The sequence below is a fragment of the Vicia villosa genome, linkage group LG7 (genome assembly GCF_029867415.1).
Source record: "Vicia villosa cultivar HV-30 ecotype Madison, WI linkage group LG7, Vvil1.0, whole genome shotgun sequence".
NCBI lineage: Eukaryota > Viridiplantae > Streptophyta > Magnoliopsida > Fabales > Fabaceae > Vicia > Vicia villosa.
In genome coordinates, this window is record NC_081186.1 from 118,618,097 (window position 1) to 118,640,482 (window position 22,386).

The 22,386-nt window shown below is 36.1% G+C and overlaps 1 protein-coding gene across 1 annotated transcript; it reads right to left on the bottom strand.

The window, feature by feature from the left end:
- Positions 1-4,664: 4,664 nt before the first annotated feature.
- LOC131616717 (brefeldin A-inhibited guanine nucleotide-exchange protein 2-like) lies at positions 4,665-18,958 on the bottom strand. Its single transcript, XM_058888140.1, has 11 exons — positions 17,375-18,958; positions 12,194-12,511; positions 11,684-12,029; positions 11,173-11,595; positions 10,790-11,082; positions 9,574-9,847; positions 8,167-8,672; positions 7,094-7,415; positions 6,586-6,967; positions 5,766-6,445; positions 4,665-5,432 (listed from the first exon to the last, which is right to left on the bottom strand). The coding sequence occupies exons 1-11, from the start codon at positions 18,565-18,567 to the stop codon at positions 4,821-4,823; spliced, it is 5,349 nt and encodes a 1,782-aa protein (XP_058744123.1). The 5' UTR covers positions 18,568-18,958; the 3' UTR covers positions 4,665-4,820.
- Positions 18,959-22,386: the final 3,428 nt, after the last annotated feature.

Below are 22,386 nucleotides of genomic sequence, written 5' to 3' on the forward strand. Positions count from 1 at the left end.
GAGATCGAGTTAGGTCAGCTCATCAAGAGATACTTGAGGAAGAGCAGACTATGGCTGATCATGTTGTTGATGTGTTGCCTAGATATCGTTATATTTTGGAGATTGGGCAGGCGAGTATAGGCAGCAGATTATTTTCGAATGGCTCTGTAGCGAGGGATGTTATACATGCCATAATGTGGGAGGCACTACAGTACAGGAGTCAGCGTAAGAGTAGGGTCGTAGTTCTTCATATGCAGTAGTTTATAGTTTTTATATTATTTTGACACTATTTTCTGTTGTGTTTTATTTTGTATTCTGGATTTGACTTTATTGTGTACTATGGATTTATTAACTTATATATGTCATTTTGATATTATTCTGAAAGTGTGTGATTTAAATTATATAAAAAAGTCATGTATCGTGAAATTCATTAGAACAAAAATGCGAAAATTGCTATCTGGTATTGTTATGGAGATGCATCTCCTAAATTTGTCTGGTATGATCACGAAGATGTATCTTTAAAATAATTTTTGTCATAAGACGTTCTACTAGGGATTTTTTGTGGTGTACATTGCGTTAATACGGCGATACATCTTTTGAGACAATTTTAAAAACATTGAGGTGCTACTCAATTTGGCTGTCTTTGAAAAATATATATGATGCGTCTGGATATACATCTCTGAAATCAATGAGATAATTTTTTCAATTTTTCATGAAATGTTTTTCCAATACATAGATAAGATTAGCCATTCCCGAATTTATTTTAAAACAAAAAAAAAACTGAATCAAAGCGTATGCTATGAGTGTTTTAACCATGCATCATCTAACTACATAAGTATCATTTCTAACATAGACTACTCTGATAGGAAGTTATTCCTACCAAACTAATAATCTAGGGTTTCTACTAGAAAAGGGGAAGAACACTAAAATGAGTAAATAAAATAAAAGGAATAGAGATAAAATTTCATTTCTTTGATTGCCCATAATGCCTCAATGAGACTACATTATATAATACCTCTAATGGATAGTAAACTAAAAGGCCCAACTATTAATAAGAGCCCACTAAATAACAATACATAAAAATATGCATATAAATTCTAAATTAACTTAAATATTATAATTCTACTCTCTATCATTACTCACCCCTTTAAAATCAACCTTGTCCTCAAGGTTGTAAAATAATTGTTGAAAGAAATATTACACAACCTTCTAAACATAACATCTCCATGATTTGAAATAAGAAAACAACATTGTAGTACAAACTTGAACTCAAGGGGTTTGTCATATGGTTGCTGGAGTTTCTCACTGACAGAGTTTATTTCAATTATATTAAGTCCATGCTCAGCATCCCTTCCAAAATGAAAAGTTAATTGCTAACTTCAGGCTGCTACTAGCTGTCTCATAGACGTGTAAATTGAAGGACCATAAAAAAAGTTTCGTCGACAAATATCTGTGAAGCTGCTTCTGTAGAGCAGTTGCTCCCACTTCTAGTAATAGCTTCTCATACACATTTGAGTAATACTCCACTTGTTTCCCCAACAGTAACGATTGTCTATATTGTTGATCTGTACCGTCAAATATTCCAGCACCTTGAGACATACCAAACAAGAAGATTTTTTTAGTCTCCAATTCATGAGGAACTACCGAATTTGGAATGGATCTATTAGAAACCATAATATCTCTCACAACCCTTTTATTCTCATGAAAGAAATAGAGACCAATGCTCATATTATATATTCCAAATTTCTTGAAGCACTCTGGCCACACAACTGAATTTTGAAGCAAGTTTGCATACACCACATCAGGGAGATGACTTGCCTTCAACTTTTGAAACATAATGCCACATTCAAAATTGCTTACAGCAAGAACCAAAACAGTTCCATGAATTCCATCAATGCAAAAAAATTGTTTATTTTTAATAGATCTGTTTAACCAATAATGATGGGTGCCTTCAAGTTCATCCAAAGAAGATTCTATAAAAGACAAAAGATCAACTTCAGGAGCATGTTTATGTGATACATCAGCCAATGTAGAGAACCTGAATAAGGTAACAAGACTATATTTCTTCTGGTTAGTAGCCAGAGCAACATAAATCGGGAAAATCTTGTCCTCCTCCTCGGTCGAAGAATCGTCTAAACGAAAATTTGATTCTTGGCAGCGAAAACAGAAATCCTTAGCAGCCTTTTTTCTCTTGGATTCAAAAATTACAGCCAGCAAACAAAATGCACCGAAAATACCGTACAAGAGTTGTGTCCCCATTTGTTCCAGCAAACGCAAAAAGAATAGATCGACAAAGAAGTTTATCACCCAATGCACATCCAAGCAAATCACCATTGCTTCGGTTCTGATCTTGCCAAGTAATATTTCGGACATGAGGAGACAAGGAACCGGACCAACACCAAGAGCAAATGATAGCACAGACAGCAACATGCCGCTGACAGATAGATACATTGCGCCAAATCCTGATGCATAAGAACTAGCAGCAAATCCATCAATGTCATTATTCTCACTTTCATTAACACTAATTTTCTCTACTGAACTTGTAAAATAGTTGGAATTGAAACTGTAAACGCTGCAGGCAGCAAAACAGTGTGTATTTATAATACCAGTTGAAAAGACAGAGGTAGACAATTCAATCCCTATATCTACAAGGTTCCCATTCTCTGAACATTCTGCATCTATAGATGTATCAGGTGATTGTACTAATGTAACAGTTACATTACTATGACATAGTAAGGACGACCACGATTGTCCAATAGCAAGTGCAAGCATTTGAGGAGGATGCAAGTACTGGGGCAGTGTATTAAAGGGACTGAATCTCTTGATAAAATATATACCAATCAAGGACCAAGCCATTCTAAATTCAGTGATGCTGTAATGCAAGCTTTGAGTCAAAATTGTTTCCAATTGTTGTAAGAGGGCAGTGTTCACATAAATGGGTGTCAGAGGTATTTTAACAAACAATTTGTGGGCAAAAGCTGAAAACAGGGTGTTAGCATATCTATTTAGTTCACTTTTTCCACGACCAAGAATATGAACAACTTGAGGATCAATTGAGGTTTTAGAATTAATGATGGTATAAGATGGGTTTCTAACTAAGATATTCAACAAAGGATTTTTGGAGTCACAAGAAATGTTTACCTTAGAATGAAATGGTGAAGGCATGATGAAGTCGTTCAGAACAAAAAAAGGATCAGGTGGTTTTGAGGGTGGCGGAGGTACCGGAGGTTGATCTGAAAGCATCGCCAGAGGTGGCTCCAGTGATGACTGTGTTTCGTCATCTTGGCACAAAAGTGGAGGAGGCACGTTAGGTTCGAGATTCCAAGTAACATTTCTTTCGACGTCAAAATTAGGATCTGGCGGCTTTGGAGGAACCATGAAATCAACATTGTTGTAAACATCAGTATCGTTGGAATGAGACTTGATGGGAGGGATCATTTTAGTGATTTTAGCAGTGGTTGAAGGGGCTACGAGAGAAGGCATTTGAATTTGTGGTTGCTTCATATTGGGTGTCGGGTTACTGAAGTTGTGAGTCCAATTGGCGATTCGACCTAACTTGTTGGAACAAGAGATTTTCGTTTTCGAACCGGAATCTGGGGGTTTTGGTAGAATCTCCATAAAACCCCAATCCTTGAAATTATGTGATATCTCATTACCGATAATTTGATTATTATCAACAATGGAAGAAATAGTTGCAGAAGTTGAATCTGTAAATTTGTCATCAGCAACATGTTCTTCTTCTTCTTGTTCCGTATGTAAGGGTTGAAGCTCCTGGTGTGGCTCCTCTTCTTCATCATACGGTGGTTCCTCTTCTTCATCATCCAACGGTAAAATGGGTCTCCACTCTGGTTTGAAACGCCATATCAGTGCTGTTGTAAAAGTATCCCAATTATATCTGCGATGAACACGAGACCACCATATCCACCATGTAAAAGCAGAGCCTCTCAATGCTCCAACAGCTTTTAAAACCTTCAATGACTTTGGTGTTTCATGCTCCTTGAAAAATTTCTCCAAACATAGAATCCACCAATAGGCATCTTCTTCTCCATCAAACAATAATATCGTCATGACTTTAAGCCGAAGTGAGATCGAAAATGAAAGCACCAATTGATAGGAAGTTATTCCTACCAAACTAATAATCTAGGGTTTCTACTAGAAAAGGGGAAGAACACTAAAATGAGTAAATAAAATAAAAGGAATAGAGATAAAATTTCATTTCTTTGATTGCCCATAATGCCTCAATGAGACTACATTATATAATACCTCTAATGGATAGTAAACTAAAAGGCCCAACTATTAATAAGAGCCCACTAAATAACAATACATAAAAATATGCATATAAATTCTAAATTAACTTAAATATTATAATTCTACTCTCTATCATACTCTTTTGTCAATTCATCTAACTACATAAGTCTCATTTCCAACATAGACTACTGACTACTCTTTGTTAATTCGTTCTGGAAAAAAAAAATTATATTTATATTTTAATCTTGGTTATAAAATATCATTCATTTATTTAAAAATACAATGCAAACTTTTTTTGTATTTCCCCTGTTTTTTAAATACTTTTTTTTATTAAAAAAAAATCCCCAGCTCTTGGCAATACAATGCAAACTCTTGGTGATATATATTGATTTTAATTGGAAAAACTAAGCTTCTAAAATGCGAAACTTAGGAAAGTGTAGTTAGCACGAAATCTTTACCAACTTTCCACACACTGCAAAGTATACTATGGACATGTAACGGAAAACAAAGGAATGGAAAAAACTATGAACAAAAGGGATTAAAACAAAACATCCTACACATCTCAAAATGCAGGGTGAGTCTTGCCCAACTCATCAACATGACCGTAACAAAACAGGGCCAACTGATAAAGCAAGCATATCAGAAAGGGCAACTTGGACCTCATTTGACCCATGTTCACAACTTACCAAACTAGTGAGAAGAGGGAAAAAATGAGAAAGGCTCTTCTCAAAAGAAATATCATCCAAGCTACAAATAGCCTGCAGAGTAGCCACAACAAGAGGCGCGCGTGCAGCTAATTCTCTCCGCTTCACAGAGCCTAAAGGAATTGACCAATGTGGCTTTCTCCTATGAGAAGATTCTGATTTTTCTTCACAACCTGCAACTTCAATATAAAACTCTAAAACCTCCTGACAAAGATGGACAAGATGAGATTCCACCTCTACTTCCTCATAACTAGGAGGCTTATCAATAACAAGATTCTGTAAAAATGTAAGGCATATTTGGTAGGACTCATTTTCAAGACGTAACAAAGGAGGGTCTTGCATTTGGGCCATAGAACCTAACTCTTGAAGCTTGGAACGTAATAGAGTATTGTTGTTGATGTTGTGGGCATGTAATGATACACCATGCAAAGCATCAAATAGGAGTAGCATGGTTTTTGCCGAAAGGTGAGATCGAAACATGTTGTAGACCTCCAACACAGCCTGCCAAGTTCAGGAAGAGTTAACATCATTTTTCAACATCAAAAGCAGAAATGTTTCCATACGTGTAAATAACAGTGCAAAAATATTCTATGAATGAGGTATTGCATGAGAAAGATACATTGTCATCCTTCCAACGCATACTCCTAATACTATTATTATCCAATATTAAAAATCGAATCATAACTACATTAAAGGATCTTGACCAAGGAGTCTCTAACTCCCTAAATGAAGGTAACTAACGAAATGCCACAGCCACAAACAACTCATGGGCTCCTTTATATTTTCTTTTCAGTAAGGAATTTCAACAAAATCTGGAGTTGAATACAATTTTACCTGAATCAATAAAATCTGAACAGCTGCTCGGCATTTCGCATCAGTTACATAAGCATATAGATGACGAACTCTTTGGCTTTCTAAGTCATTTGGTGACCCAGACTCAACATGATCTCTGTCATAATCAACTGTTGAAGCATGTTCTTCATTTCCAGCCACAAAGCCTTCACTTTCGATCAATGAAAATTCAGGAAGTGTTGCATTTGCTGCTTCTTTTATCGACAAAACCACTTCTAACCACTTGTCATCAGAAAATAGCTCTCCAGCATTACTCACCAATCGAACAAATGCAGCAATACCTATGCCAGCAAGGCTTTGATGAAGGCGCTTTATGAAGCTTACTAGGAGCATCAGGACCTTTCTTAAAAGAGGATTGACATTGTTGTAAAAGTTGACAAAAAGATCTACAACCAGCTGGAGGGCCACTGTGCATGTTTCATAAAGCCAACCATCTTGATCAAGCTCGCCATTAGTTTCTACTTCATTGACTTGTGGACTACTCCCTGAAGGATCAATAGCATGTCGAACATAATCAAATATAGGAAAGAGGACAGACTCAAAAATTCTTTCCCATAAAGGTAGTGAAAAGAGATGGCCATGGGTGCGTAATGTTTCAAACAGGACATCTAGGGCACTCTTCCTAACCTCGGGCCTTGGGTCAAAGCTAAGCTCCGATAGACCTGCAGAAAAATGAATAAGTACATTTGCAATATGTTAAGCTTCTTAAAGCATAAAGCAAGATGGTAACATGAAGCACTGATCACTTGACAGAGTTAAGAAACATCATCCTTGTCTACAAAACTTAATATAATGTCCTCACCTGACAATAAAGGAAACCAGAAATTGAGATGATCATCCTTGTCGGTCACCTCTCCATTATCTTGATTCCCATCTTTTCTTTCTAGAGGTGAAGTTGAGGAAATCTTTCCAGAAACTTCCTTATCTTTATTCCTGGATGATGATCCAAGGTCTCCTTCAGCTAGCTTTGTTGCACAGAAACGAAGAAAACCAATGGCATTTAGGCTAATCTCTTGGTTGAATCTACTATTGGTGAATGCAATTAGACAATTAACACAGTCAGTGAAGGTGGTGGTTTCAGTCTCAGTAATGTATGGAAAGTAATCTCGAATAATCTTCTCAATAATTTCAAAAGCCAAGAGTACAATGTTTTTGTGGTCATCATAAGCTGCTGTAGTGAATACCTGAAATCAAGCCTATGAGCAATAAGTAGAGGCCGGAACCCAAAATGGGGGAAAAGAACTTCAACAGATAATCAAAATAATAGTGTTAAACGAAGCTCTCTATAGAAAAATGTTGATCATCTCTACCATGAACATGCTCTTCCACCCCGATTTGACATTGTTGACACGAGATAAAACCATTTGAGATACACATCTGATAATTAGTTCTCTAATTTCAACAGCATTACTCTTTCGCATAACAATGACAAAAGGCTTCATAAATTCATTTTGAAAATTATAATTAGCCAACTCTTCGCGCTCCAGGAATTTCATTGACAACTGCCGCAAGGAATCCATTGCAAAAATTGCAATTGAAAGGTTTGCAGAACATCCAATGGTTACAAAAAAATTAGAGAGAACATGCCAGATGCTTGACCACACAAGCCGGATGCGGTTCATATTATAGTGCCTGTTACACAATAACCGTGAAAAACAAAGTAATTTAGGCAGCAGTTTAATAACATCAATCAACCATGAAAGTAAATCTTATGCTTAATGCTATGCCCCGATTTTGGGTTTGTTTGATTACAGTTTTAATATAAAAAAAAAAAATTAAGTTAAAATTAAACCACTTTGAGCAAGTGTTTTATGTTTGCTTGTTTCCAAAACTCGTTCTTGTTTTCTATTTCTTAAAACAAGATCAACCAGGATGCTGTTTTTGTTCACATTTTTTACTTTCACACCGTCTGACCCCATTAGTCCCTCTCACTGCCCAGTATCCTCCACAGCCACCAGCAGCAACTTTCTGTAGCTTCAACTGCAGCCAATGCCTACCAATACCATCAGACGCTGCTGACTGCTTCCCAACAGGCCAACACCCTTCACCACCATCATTGCTGCCTGAAACGAACCACCACATCCCAACACTGTCCAAATATGTTTGGAAAAAATAAATTTACCAGTTTTTTTCTCCAAAACTGTTTTTTTTTTAAAACTGTTTCCAATAGTACCACAGATATCTAGTTTTTTTTTTTAATTTAACAATTTTTTCATTGAATAAATATTGCAATCCTTTGAAAGATCATGTTCTAAGTGTGGTTAAGTTAGCTTCTTTTGAAATAGACCCCAGCCCTTGAGCCCCAAGAACCATGAGAAAAAATAATATGATTCAGAGAGAACAAAGAGGTAACATGAATGAAGTAGGTAAGTAATATACATACGCAATCTCAACCATCTTTGTAAGGCTGAAAACACGTGGATCCGATTGAGATCTTAGTTCCTCCATAGAGACTTTGCATAGGGCCTTAACAAAATCTATTATGGCCTCACTGTTCAACTTCTGACTCCGAGTGAATATGCGATTCATTTCAGAGCTTCCAACTTGTTCCAACATATTCAAATTTGACACCAGGTTATTCACCTGTTCTGATGTGACTGCCCCAGAAGCACTATTGCCAATTCCAGCACTATCGTATGAACCCCGCATCAATGTGCTAGCTGCATACAGCATCCTTCCAAGTCCCTTCTTTTTCAAAACAGGAAGAATGGTTGATTTAGCTTGCTTTGTTTTTTCCAAATCATTCTGAGGAAAGGCAAAAAAGGTAGCATCTGGTGGAGCCCCCTCTCCAAGAAGATGTAGATGCTCAAATCGGGAAACACAAGTCAAGATATGCTCCCAAGCTTCTTGCAAATAATTTCCATCCTCATCAGCAATAGTAATTATTTCCTATCAACAATAAAGATGAAAATTTCAAAACCATGTCAGACTATTAACAAGATAATAACATTTGGTTTGGATGCCAATAATAATTACCACTTTATTAAAATAACTTTTAAATGTCCTCGGATATCTTTGCAGTGATCATTTTATGCTAATGTGGCAAAATTCCCCCAAAAACTCCGAAAATTTAGTGATTATAACATTTGCAGAAGAAGGGAAGTCCAAACTATTTTTTCCTTTTTGGAATGCATATTGTCATGAATGTACTTCCAGTCTCCAGAGTGCATGGGCTATAGATAGGACAAATAAAATAATGGAGAATAATGAAGAAGTATAAAACTGCCTATTGTGAATAATGTATTTTTCTTTGATGAAATTGACAGGCACTTTATCAAAATCTGCACTCCTTATGTCTCTTTCCAAGGCAACCTTGTATATCTTCTAATTAAGGAGCTGCACAGCAATAGTCTTAAAAAGATTATTTCCAAGCTGTGAATGATAGATATTCATTCACCCGCTCGAGGGAGAGTGTTGTAAACAATGTACTTCATTATTAGTAATCGTTATGTGTATTCGTCCCATTAGTCCATTAGTCATGCCCATTAGGTTAAAATAGCCTATATAAACCTATTAGAGCTTGTGCATTATTAATACTTGAAATATATTATTCATCCTGCACACCGTTCATTACAGAAAATGAGAAAAACATGGATTTGATTTTGAAATAATAAAATATAAAGCAATGAATTTGAATACATAAAAACAATTGTGCATTTTGAAAAGGAGCATTGGCACTCGTGAGTAGGAAGTATTGCAGTAACACATAATGAGAGTTGTTAATTTATTATGACTTCAGCTTATGATATTGTTCATAAGCCATCTAGAAAAGAACATGGATTTCACCAACCTTAATTGCATATACATTCTTCTGCTTAATATCTGCAGGAGAATGCAGAGAGGTAAACTTTGCTAATGAAGTCACAAAAGCATCTCTATGAGTCTTCATAGACATTACAGAAGTAACATGAATAGCATAGCGGAAGCCTTCAAGACAGAGACATATTACAACCTCATCATCACTTTGATCAAGAGCTACACTGAAAGCAGCTAACATTGGTGCCCAACACACCTCTATCATGAATCTGAGGATTACAGCATCTGTCGCTGCATAATAAACTGACCTGCGAAATGAAAACAACTACATATCAAGAAGAAAAAAAAAATATAAGCTAGGGAATTTATTTTCTCCCTCAAAACTAAGTGAAGAAATCACAATAAAAAAATTTGTTAGAGAATAAGAAAAAATAGTTCAGAATATCTGGATTGCATCTCAGAGTACTTTAGGTTATTTTATAAGATTAGTTTTACATATTTCTTGATTTATATCTTTATTTAATCAGAATTGGGAGTAGTATTAGTATAAATGAGGGTAACACCATAGTCTTATATATCCTCAAAAAACCACAATCATATTCAAAGTCTTTAATCTTCCCTGTTCCTTGGCCAATAATCTAACATTGTATCAAAGCACTACAATCTTCCATATAATGCTAGTATCTCCACAACTCTTTATCACATAATATTTAGGTTGTATTTTAGAGTAATTTATAATTTCTATCTCTTAGAATAAGTTTTTGATATTTCTTTACGTTTCTGGATTTGTTACCTTGTTTTATTAATAGTCTAGTATATTAATATATATATATAAGGATTGGTGCTTAGTCCTTTGTATCATCAAAAACATAGTCATAGTTCAATGTCTTTAGTTTTCTCTCCTCTCTTTCATTATTTAATGCTCTATAATTTCTATAAGAATAAACTTCTATCAAACAAAGAACAAGTCAACTTCAAAATAGAAAATGAGTTATACAATTGGCTTTAAAATACTAAATGAAAAGAAAGGGAAAAACACTACCATGAACATTTCAAAATGATACACACCATACTTCAAACGGAAGGAATCATGTTAAAAGCAAATAAATACTGGTAAAGATGGTAGGATGTATAAAATAAGCTAAAGATTTATCAAGCTAAAAATTAACTTAGGTCAATGTATTACTCGGACTGAAAAGAATTTGAAAAATAATATCTTCTAGAAGAGGAGTGGATAGGAGTGAACATACTCAGTTTTGCGCGCTTTCTCTTTGAATTGTTGTTGCATATGACGGATAAGATCATCACTGGTTTCCATATGGTTCTCATCCCCACGCTTACGTACCACAATATTCAATATACTATCCAAGCCTAAAAGTTTATTTGGGTTCACAGCCTGCCTTTGTTGGGAAGCCATGTCATCTTCTTTCATTTTGATTTCATTTCTAGATATTCTATCAAACAAGGACTTCAAGTATTCCTCAGGCAGATCTTTTCCATCATCAATGCCACGGTTGTTTCTGATGAAGTCATCAGCAGACATCTGCATAACTCAACAACCAAAAAAGGAAAATGAGGCATCATGCCTATCATAATTATTTGTACATCAAATCAAGAGAATTATTTGAGCCACCTTGTTCTTCACCATAGGGTTGTGAGCATCTGTATTGAGCATTATCACTGAATACGCAAGGACATACGCTGTGTCAGCACTGGAAAAAGCCTTAGGATTACATTTCCAATAACGTTCAGCAAACTTTTCCATTATCCGATCGATCTTTTGTGCCTCACCAGGTAGTCTAAATCCTTGAAGAAAGACCCGGATTGCCTCATCAAACTCCATTCCTTGAAAGTTAAAGGAATCTACATAAGCATGCATTACCTTCAAGGATAACTCTTCTCTTTCACCCAGATAATCACCAATCAAAATTTTGTCCAACCCAGATGCATCTTTAAGAAAAGTAGCTATATCTTCCGGTGAATCACCCACCTTGTTGGCATTGATAAGGAACTCAATTCCTTTCTTAGGCTTCCTATTAAAAAGTGATATACCTTCCTGGCATAAAATTGCATTAGATTATTTAATAAACAGCCAAAGCAAGAACAAAGATATACTTCTTCTCAAAATTGTATTCACTTCTTACCTGAAGTTCCAGTTTATAAGCCCGGCGTTGCTCAATAGTTGAAACATCAGATGCATCATTTGGGGTTTCAGAATGAGAATCAGATCCTTCACCTGGGTCTACTCCACTTCCATTTGTCATCACGGAGCCTCCAGCATCATTGCCATTATCAGCTGCTTCAACTTTCTTAGCTGAATGAGCATCTGGAATCCGCAATTGTTTGTTCATCCAGTCTCCCATTGATTTTAGAACACCAACCAAGCTTTTCATGGCTTCAAGTTTTAGTACCACTTCCTGCGGTGGCAAAAGTGTGGTTGTAACACCAGGAGGAACACCTTGAGCAGTTTTAAGAAGTCCATTAACCATCCTAAGAAGAACATAATGATAAGATATAAAATTTACAGTGCTATGAAACAAACAAGGATGTAGAAATGCGATTAAACTTGAGAATCATTTTCTAAACATGAAAATATTCAAATGGAAAATTAAAATATGTACCAAAAAAGTAAAATATAATAAAACATAACACACCTCTCAAATATGTTTGATGAATTGACATCACAGTCATAGTTGATAAAAATGTCAACCAATATCTGTGAATCAACACAAAGCTTTTCTAGAAATCGAAGAACTATCATCTTCTGCTGAAAATTAGGTTGAGAAACATTTTCTAGGACTCTAAGAACAATCATAGGGAAAAAAACTCCAATTTCTGCTTTTAATCCAGGCCTAAATCTTGATACCAGACTGATGAAAATGGAGCATGACAGCTGAAAAACAATCAAAAGAGTTGAAGCACTGTTCTTCAATAATGATAAACATAAGTACTGCTTGATGGCACCTAAAAACCTACACAACCACAATCAAATAACTGGAACCGTCAGAAGAAGTAATTTCTATCATCAAGCAATTTTGTAAAATAGAAAAATGACCAGTGTCATATAATGTACAGAAAATAGTGAAGACTTAATTTTAAAAATAGAGAAGAAAATGTTACTTGCATTAATGATTACATACGAAAAATTCAAAGTGATAAGACAATCACAACATAACAAGGGCGGAGAAAGGGGTAATGGAAAGAAACAATCAAAATGAACAATTATATTTGTTAGAATATTATCTAATATCTTATAATTATTATAATATCAAAGATCTAGGAAGATTGTGGTATTTTCTTGGCATTGAGGTAGCTCATTCTAAGGCAAGAGTTGCTATTCCCAAAGAAAATATGCTTTCGATATCCTGGAAGAAACTGATATGCTAGATTGTAAGCCAATTGACCTATGGATCTAAATGTCAAACTCCTCATGGAGAGTCCTTTTTAGATCCTGGAAGGTATAGGAGGTTAGTTGGGAAGCTAAATTACTTTGACCATGATGAGGCCAGATAACGAATATGTTGGTAGCGTAGTGAGTTGATTTTTTAACGCTCCCTGTGATAGTCATTGGGATGTCGTGGTTCAAATATTGAGGTACACTAAAGGAGCTCCTGGAAAAGGTTTCGTTTACAAAGACAAAAGTACTTCGGATATTGTTGCTTACACAGATTCCGATTGGGCTGGATATCCCTCTAATAGGCGACTCACATCTGGGTATTGAGTTCTTACTGGTGGGAAGTTAATTTCATGGAAAAGTAAGAAGAAAAATGGTGTCGCCAGATCCAGTGAAACTAAATATCAAGCTATGGCACTTACTCCCCAAGAGCTCATATGACTCAAACATCTCCAAGAGTTGCACTTTTGTAAAATAGGCACTGTGAGTATCATTTGTGATAATCAAGCAGTTTGACATATTGCCTCTAATCCGATCTTCCATGAGCAAACTAAGCATATTGAGATTGATTGTCATTTTATTCGTGAGAAGATTGTACCTGATAAGATTGTTACTTCATTTGTTGGTTCTAATGATCAATTGGCTAACATTTTCACAAAAAGCCCTTCGAGGACCAAGAATAGCTTACATATGTGACAAGCTTGATGTCTCCAATCCTAATGCTCCAGCTTGAGGTATGATATGATTAGTATATATAATTATTAGGATTGATATGATATCTCCCTTAATCAAGGGATTTTCCTTGTATTATACTCTATAAATAAGACCAAACTAAGCTAATCTCTTAATTCGTCCAGTATCAATTTCTTATTCTCAAGTATATTCAATACTAGATAGGAAAAAGAATTCTCCTCCAAAGGTTTCCCCTTATACAACTGAACCATATCTCTGTTTTCCAAAGTTACAAATCTGAATCTTCCCTCAATTTGTACAGCACAATGACAGAAAGTTATTCCATTCTAGCAAATGAATTAATTTCTGTTAATTCATTTGCTGAAAATCCTCCAGTTCCTCGCTGCACCGGATATTTTTCATTTTCTTGCCCCAAGTCACTTCAAAGAATTCCTCAATTATTTTATCTCGCTTGTCCAATCTGACTAACTTGCTTCTCTAACTATTCCAAACAGATACCTCCTTTAACTTCTCTAATTATTCCCTTCTCTTCTGTTCTAATTGTGATAGTACACACTGAATAATATATAATAGAATGTGAAGAAACCTGCAACTAATGAACAGGAGGTTTAAAGAATTTAATCAGTTACTCTCTACTTACTTCTGATGAATCAGTTATGACTAATGAGGACAGAAAGGGGTATTCAGTGGTGTCTATGACACTATTCAAACAACTAGAATAACTAACCAAATTAGCAAATGATGTAAAATTAAAAAATCTTTTAACACATTTATCCAATTGTTCAGCTTCAGCTATTTTTAATAGTAGCTTGAAATAAAAATTACATTGCGAATTAACACATTTTGCCTGACCATGGTAACAATGCCTCATAGTTCCTAGAATTTGGGTTTGGCCTAACTTAACCCCATAAAATTGGCTTTTAATGTAAGGTGACTTCCTCGTACAACCACTATCCAGGCCAAGACAATATACATTGTGGGACCCTCAACTTGCACCCCTTATGATCATGACTATCCAAGACAATATACATTGTAGGACCCTCAACATGCACCCCTTATGATTATGACTACATATCTGGAGCATGACCCGAGTAGTCTAATAATGAGTGGCTCAATGAATCTTGGATAGACTCTGATGATACCATATTAGAATTACGGTTTGACCAAACTAAACCCTGCAAAATCGATTTTTAAAGTGACGGTTACCTCACACTTAAACCCATTATTCAGTTTATGTCAATATTCAATAAAATAATGCTTAAGATACAGGAAATTCAAAAACCAAGACATGCAAAGCATAAACTATTGTGAAAAGAAACAAAACCGTAACACAAAACTGATAGATGCAAGTAAAGCAAAGTTACCAAAAATCAATATCCATGCGGGAAAATTTGAATAGCATTTAGATTTCAATGTAGAAAATATTTTTCAAGAGCTAGCACTGAGATGCATGCTTTTTGCAGATGATACAATCCTATTTGTAGAGTCGGAGGGAGATTTTTATGAAAGGTTGGAGACTAGGAGATGAGTTTTAGAAACGCGTGGCTTTGGCCTAACTAGAAGTAAGACGGAGTATATGGAATGTAAGTTCAACAAAAGGAGAAGCATTTATAGCCTAGAGATGAAAGTTTGAGACCATATCATCCAACAAGCCATGCAGTTTAAATATCTTGGGTCCGTAATACAAAATGATGAAGAAATAGAAGAGAATGTAAACCATCGAATTCAAACTAGGTGGCTGAGATGGAGGAGGGCTTTAGGGGTTTAATGTGACACAAAAGTACCATTCAAGCTGAAGAGAATTTTATCAGACTGCGGTAAGACCTGCGATGTTGTACGGGTCAGAATGTTTGACATTTAAGAATCAACACGAGAATAAAGTAAGTATAGCAGAAATTAAGATGTTGCGTTGGATGCGTGGTAAAACTAGACATGATAAGATTAGAAAAGACAACATTTGAGTAGCACCTATGGTAGAAAAGATGGTGGAAAATAAACTTAGGTAATTTGGACACGTAGAGATAAAACCTGTAGATTATGTAATAAGGAGAATAGATCATATGGAGAAGAGTTAAACAGCTAAAGGTAGAGGTAGACCGAAAAAAACTATAAGAGAAGTCATTAAGAAAGATCTTGAGACTATCAATTTGGATAGAAACATAATCTTGAATACAAGATTATAGCGGAAATTGATCCATATAACAGACCTCACTCAGTGGAATAAGACTTGGTTGTTGTTGGTCTATGTATATTAATTAATTCCAAATACCTAGGAAAGGCGAAAAATCTTCACTATCATTTATGTTAAAGTACCTCTCGATGATTAAAGACGAGAAAAAGTTTTACATTGCTAGTGCACATCATATGCATCTACCATATGCTCAGAAAAATCCAGATTGCTTGTTCCCAAAGCCACAAACAGCAAGGAAATAGAAAAATAAATAAATAAAATAACCTCAGATACAGCTGAATCCAGAAGTTCCATAAAATTGAAAAGACTAGAATAACAACAAAGTCTCCATTTTACTTAATGTTGACATGCGTATTCATTCTTGTGTATTAAGATGGAAATACTACGAGTGAATACAAGTGGCAATTCTATCTTTATTTTTATTGAAGTTGAAAATGAAAGACAATCTAACAGAGTATTTTCAGTTTTCACAAAGGAATAGGATCTCAAATATGATAAGTAGCTTGCATTAGGTCCTGACTAAAAAGCTTTAAAGAAATGAATGTTCATAAAGGATCGAGATGTCATCAGCAACAAAGATTCCATTACACAGACAACTACCAAATCACTTCAAATTTTATATTGAACAGACCACCACCCCTACTGATGACCATATCAATCAACCCAAAATATAGTAGAGTACCCAGTAAAAATAATATTCCAAAATTAGGTTTTGAACTATATGAAATTTTTTAGTCTTGACCTACTCTATAAGAACTTTCAACTTAACAGACAGATTGATTAAATCCATCATGTATAACAGGTTATTAAAAAGTGTAAGTGTAAGTAAGTGAAGACTTACAGAAAGTGTTAGGAACCCTCATAGACCTAGACCTAGGGCTAGGATCCTCATATAAACCTGGCGATAATATGTGCTGACACTGATGTCAACATAATTATATTTATTCTGGTTGCTAAACCAACAAAAATGATTTTCATAGGATGAATTCTCTAAGTAGTCTGCAGTCCTATTGAAAGTAAACTTCTCACATATGCTAAAAAAGTTTTGTATTAATCCAAGATTGTTTTTTATCCGCCACCTTATATTGATACTAAGGAATAAAGTGATTTCAAAGCAATCAAAATATCCATAATAACTAGGTATAACTCAATAACCAAATTGGCTGTAATAATTTCCTACAAGGGAGTTATAAGTTATTAGATGTTGTAAGTACTTATTTAATTTTCATATTTGTGTCAACAGATCAGTGTCATCAATAGTGGATGGCCGGCCATGGTGGAAAGTCATAAAATGCCATGCCACTTCTATTCTTCACAAATTGACCATGGTGATTAATCAGGCACCGCGATCTACCATGGCCGATATTTGATAAAACTGCAACAGATTATAAATCCCTATATAATGTTGTTTGTCATCTTTACCGACTTTACTACTATATTTAATGCAAAAACTACAATTTCAGCAAAATTAGACAAAGACAGGTACATATTCTCCCTAACTGACAAAAATATCCACCTCTAAAAGTCCTAAAAAGAAACTCCGGTAAAATGAGATACCTTTCACTAGTCCGAAAGACAGCTCCAGCATTCTCCAACAAAATCTTCAATAACTCTAAAGCCATAATCTTCCCCCTCATCAACTGTGGATCCGTAGATGCCTCCTTAGGGGGTGTCTTCATGGACAATTTACAAAGCGCTCTAAACACCAAAAAAGCATCCCTCCTCAACTTGTTCCCAATCTGAACTTCCAAATCGTCATCCCTTTCCACCAACTCCCCATCAACCAGCTCCCCTTTCCTTCCCTCCAATGCCGTCTTGTACATGCTAATCTCCCAATACTTAGCATCCAACATATCCTTATCAGTAGAATCCAACAAATCAGTAGGGTTTGTAGTCTCCACTGTGGTGGTTTCAAATGCACCATCATGTCCACCTAACATAGAAATCTTAGTATTAGGTGTAACAGGATTCAAAACTCCATCAATATCCTGCATTATCTTTGTAATAAACCCTTGCACAAACTGAGTCATGGAATTATCCACGTCAGATTTTTCAGCAGGAGCCATCAATTCCGCCACCACAATTGGCTGAATTGGAACAGTGGAAGAATCAGCTTCCATTCTCCTAAACACAATCACTAACATTTGAATCAAAGATGCCTTTGCCGTAGTCTGATTCACCATATTCTTACTTACAAGATATATATCATAACACGTTCTAACTATCAGAAGCAAACAATCACCGTGAATTCGTAGCGAAATTGAAGTTACCGCGGATAAGAGCGTTTTCAGAACCTGCAATTCCATCGCGTCATCACCGAAACCGTGGCATTTGCAAACCGATTCAATCATGTTGGAAAGCAACTTTGCCTCACCGGCGGTCCCACCAGGATCTGCTTCTCCACGGAGGTATCCGTGTGCAATAAGTTTCTGGATGGCGTCGACGGCAGGTTCAGCGATCTTGAGGAAGCCGGAACCTGCGGCATTGATGAGAGGAACGAGAATCGATTCCGATTCGGCGAGCGAGTACTCAATCGAACCTCCGTCGTGGAGTGGACCGGGCGTTTCCGGTTCAGTGTCAGATGGAGAATCGGGATGTAACTGCTGGTTGTTGAGACTGAGCCTCTCGAGGACAGATTTGCACTCGTGAGCGAGTTTCGCATGCTTTCGCCAGGAAGCGTTCTTGATGATCTTGTCGAGTGCAGGAACGACAAGCTGACTCAGACGGGAATCGACTTCCGAGGAAGCCATTCCCGAGTTAAGAGCGAGGTGTGACTCGGTGATATTGATATCTTTGGGAGAGACAGAATGCGAGCGAATTTTCCGTTAGGATCTTGATGCCATGAGCTCAGAGAGATATCTGGTGGAACTCGTTGTTGTAGTTTGACAATGGAAGCGAGTTGACTCGGTGAGTTGGGAGGAAGCGAGTGAAGTTCCGGGATCTGAATTGCGGGAAAGGTGTTGAGATCGCGTTTTTTGGGTTTGCTTGCTCGTTATGAAGTGAATTGACGTAAGAACCCCTTTCTTCGTTTTGACATGATACGCTAACTGGATAAAAATGATGAATAAATTAGGGATAGTTATGGGTTTTCACGTCAATGCAGATCACCGGCGAAATGTAGAACTCGTGTTTTTCAGTTTTTTTGTACATGAGGGAAAACCGGATAATATATTTTAATAAATGTATAACTAGTTGCTCAAAGAAAATGTATCACTATATTTTTTTGAATAAATATCACATTTATTAACTATCACACTATTAAATATTTAGTTTTGAAAAGTTCAAATTTTGTTTTATGTAAAGAAAATCAAATTGTTAATTAGTTCTATAAAAATATTGAAGAATAAGTCTTATTTAATATTGCTTGACATTTTTATGAAAAATTAGGATATAGATATGAATACTTTGTCAACTTTAAAATGATATGTGAGATTTTAACAATTTTAGAACACCTTTTTTTTCCAAGGAGGGCTTAGAGCCCAAGCAAGATAAAGTTATACCGGTAAAGGTCGGGATACAGAGGATTTCACGCGATTATTTTCTAATAAGTAAGAGATAGAGGTTGGATAAGCATCAAAGGTACATATAAATTCATGGAGATTAATTTCTCTTCAGATTAAAGTATTTGTACAGTAGTTGACCTCCCGATAAACATGTTTGATTTGAACATTTCAATCATGCGATAAAAGGCCTTTAATCTTCATCATTGGGTTCCTTCCCATTAAACAATCATTGTCGTTGATAATGATGGCATTCACTACTAACTGTGAATCAAGATTAACTTCAACAGTTGTAAGACCCATGGTTTTCGCGAGCTTCAATCCTTCTAACAAACTCCAAAACTTTGCTATGAATGCATAGCAGAGCAGTCACCAATTTTTTCGTAAAGCCACCTGGCCAATCCCCTTTATGATTTCTAATTAAACCTCTACATCCTGCATTACCATTGATGTTTCTCGCTCTGTCTGTATTAAGTTTAAGTTAACTCATAGGAAAAGGCTCCCACTTGATGGATAACATATCCCGTGGTTGAAATTAAGAGGATTATATGATATAAAAAAGGGGTTAAATTTTTTTATAAATTTATAACATTTTAAGTGATTAAAAAATTAATTAAATATTCAAAATAAATTATTACAACACATTATTTTCGAGAATTTCTTAACCCACTCCATGCATCTCTCACACACCATCGAATTGACAAAAATGCCCTCGTGCTTCCATAGATGCATCTCCAGAAGCACCCCTTTTTTTTAACGTTGTTTTGTTCCGTAGATGTACTTACGTAAGACTTTCGTAGATGCATAGAAGACTCATGCATTGATTCTTTGATGTTTAATTTCATGTTGTCATCGGCCTTCGAAAACCTCTCTTGTAACGCCTCCAATTCGGAAATAATAGAGATATTCGAATCTTCTTCGATACAACCATCATCATCAAAACTAAGTCTCTTTCAATGAGGAGTGACTTCATCCATTCTTATTGGCTCACCTAATCTCACCTTTTTTAGCAATAACACAAGCACACATGAGACTATACGTGCTAGTAATAGTGCAACCACATTTTGCGTTATTGCCACCAAAGGTTTCACCTTGTTTCGCCTCGTGAAAGATATAATTCAATCCAGCTCGAGACATATTGTCGATGCTCCAAAACCGTAATGCTCCGACCGAACGAGGTTTGTATTTTGTTGTGTTGGTTCGAAATCATGTGATTTATGGTGTCCCATGCTTTACACAAATCACCCTTGCTATCACACAACAATTTGTCAAAGTAGCATGTGCCAACTCAACTCTATTGGTGGTTGTATTCCCAAGGTGTCGGACCTTATCCGTCCACGCACAAACAAATTTCTCCTTCACCTTGTCAAGAATGGTGCTTTCAACGTATTTCAATAAATCGGAATATTTTTCATATATTTTTCGAAATTGCAATACGACATCGGCGTATAATTCTTTTGTCGACGATTTTGCAATACGAGCCCATGCATCAATTATTTGGTCAACAATCACTCTGGGCTTCACTGCTTTCCCACCTCCGATCGCTACTTGTTTCGTCCCCACAGCGGGTTTAACCTTACTTCTCACATTACATGATATGTGATATCGACAAAGTAATGCATCAGAAGAAGGAAATACCATTGCAACCGCATTCATCAAAGCGGGGACGCGATCGTAACAATCGCCTTAGGTATTCCGACTTGTTTCTTCAAAAGTGAGACACACACCTCCAATGCCCACCTAAAATTATCTTCTTTTTCACACTCCAAAAAAGCAAAACCAACGGTAAATTTTTTCCCGGTAGATGTAACACCGACCATCTCAAATAATGGGAGTCGATACTTGTTGGTCTTGTAGGTAGAATCGAGAAGGAATACTGTCGATAAAGTATTGAACAACTTTATCGAATCCGGATGAGTCCAAAAAATATCTCAGACCGTAACCTCGTCATCGTAATTTCTGTACCGCGACACGTATTTGTTATCATCCAACATTTTCAACAATTGTTGCATCTCGCTCATATCTCCCCTACACGTGCCTTATATTTGATATGTTGTCGGGTTCCTTCCTTTTCAATGTGGCAAGTATATTTTTCGATTGGACAAAATTCAAGGACATGTCTTTAATAGATGCCTTCTCAACCGGATTGAGCGGCCTTGTGATTTTGCGCACAAATCATGGTTATGCAAACCACAAATAATAAAGCATCTCCACTTCTTGCTAGCCAACATGTAACAACCGATTTTAAATGGACACTCGCATTTTCTAGTACCCGTGTCGTCTCTTTTAAAATTCTTTAAAGGAGGATGGTATTTCCCGCTTCTTTCACACAACATTGGAACAAAAGGGTTTCTTCTTTCCGTACCATTATCTGATCTTCCTATTACCACACCAAAACTAAAGTTAGTTGCATTCCTACGAATCCATGTTAGCATGCTTTCACGATCATCAAAGTCTTGCTTGCTACTAAAGTCACCTCCGACATCTACCACATTTGCAATTACCCCATCGATACTTGTACAAACATCGACTAAAGTTGAAATATTATTGGGGTGCACCATACCTATTTTACCAAAATCACACAGAATTACAAAATGCTGGAAAAAAAACTACAGGGATTATTCCGTAGATGCACCTACGAAAGTGTTCTTCCTCAACGCGTTTCGTAGATGGATCTACGAAAGCTACGTAACATTTTTGCAGAAAAAATCATTGATAATGTGAACAATGTAGTGATTGAAAGTGATTATTTACCTGAAATTCAGACTCTTCTTGCTCCCTTTGATTTGTTACACCAAAAAGTTTGAGTGTTGGAGTGAAATAGGGTATTGATGATGTAGGGTTTTTAGAGTGTGGAATATGAAAAGTTTGAAGAAATGAAACAATGGAGGGGATGATCATGCTGGTTCAAACTATATCAGATACTTCCGTAGATGCATCTACGGAACAATGTGACGCTAAGATATTCCGTAGATACACCTACGGAAACATCCCTGAACTGATTTTATGTGTATTTTTCCCCATATACACTAGTTTATTACGCTTCTGTAGATGTATCTACGAAAGGAA

Coding starts and splice junctions, on each gene's coding strand:
- LOC131616717 (XM_058888140.1), bottom strand. CDS start 18,567: ATGGCTTCCTCGGAAGTCGATTCCCGTCTGAGTCAGCTTGTCGTTCCT. Junction 9,848..10,789: donor GAGAAAGCGCGCAAAACTGA/GTATGTTCACTC, acceptor TTCATTTCGCAG/GTCAGTTTATTATGCAGCGA. Junction 8,673..9,573: donor AGAATGTATATGCAATTAAG/GTTGGTGAAATC, acceptor TATTGTTGATAG/GAAATAATTACTATTGCTGA.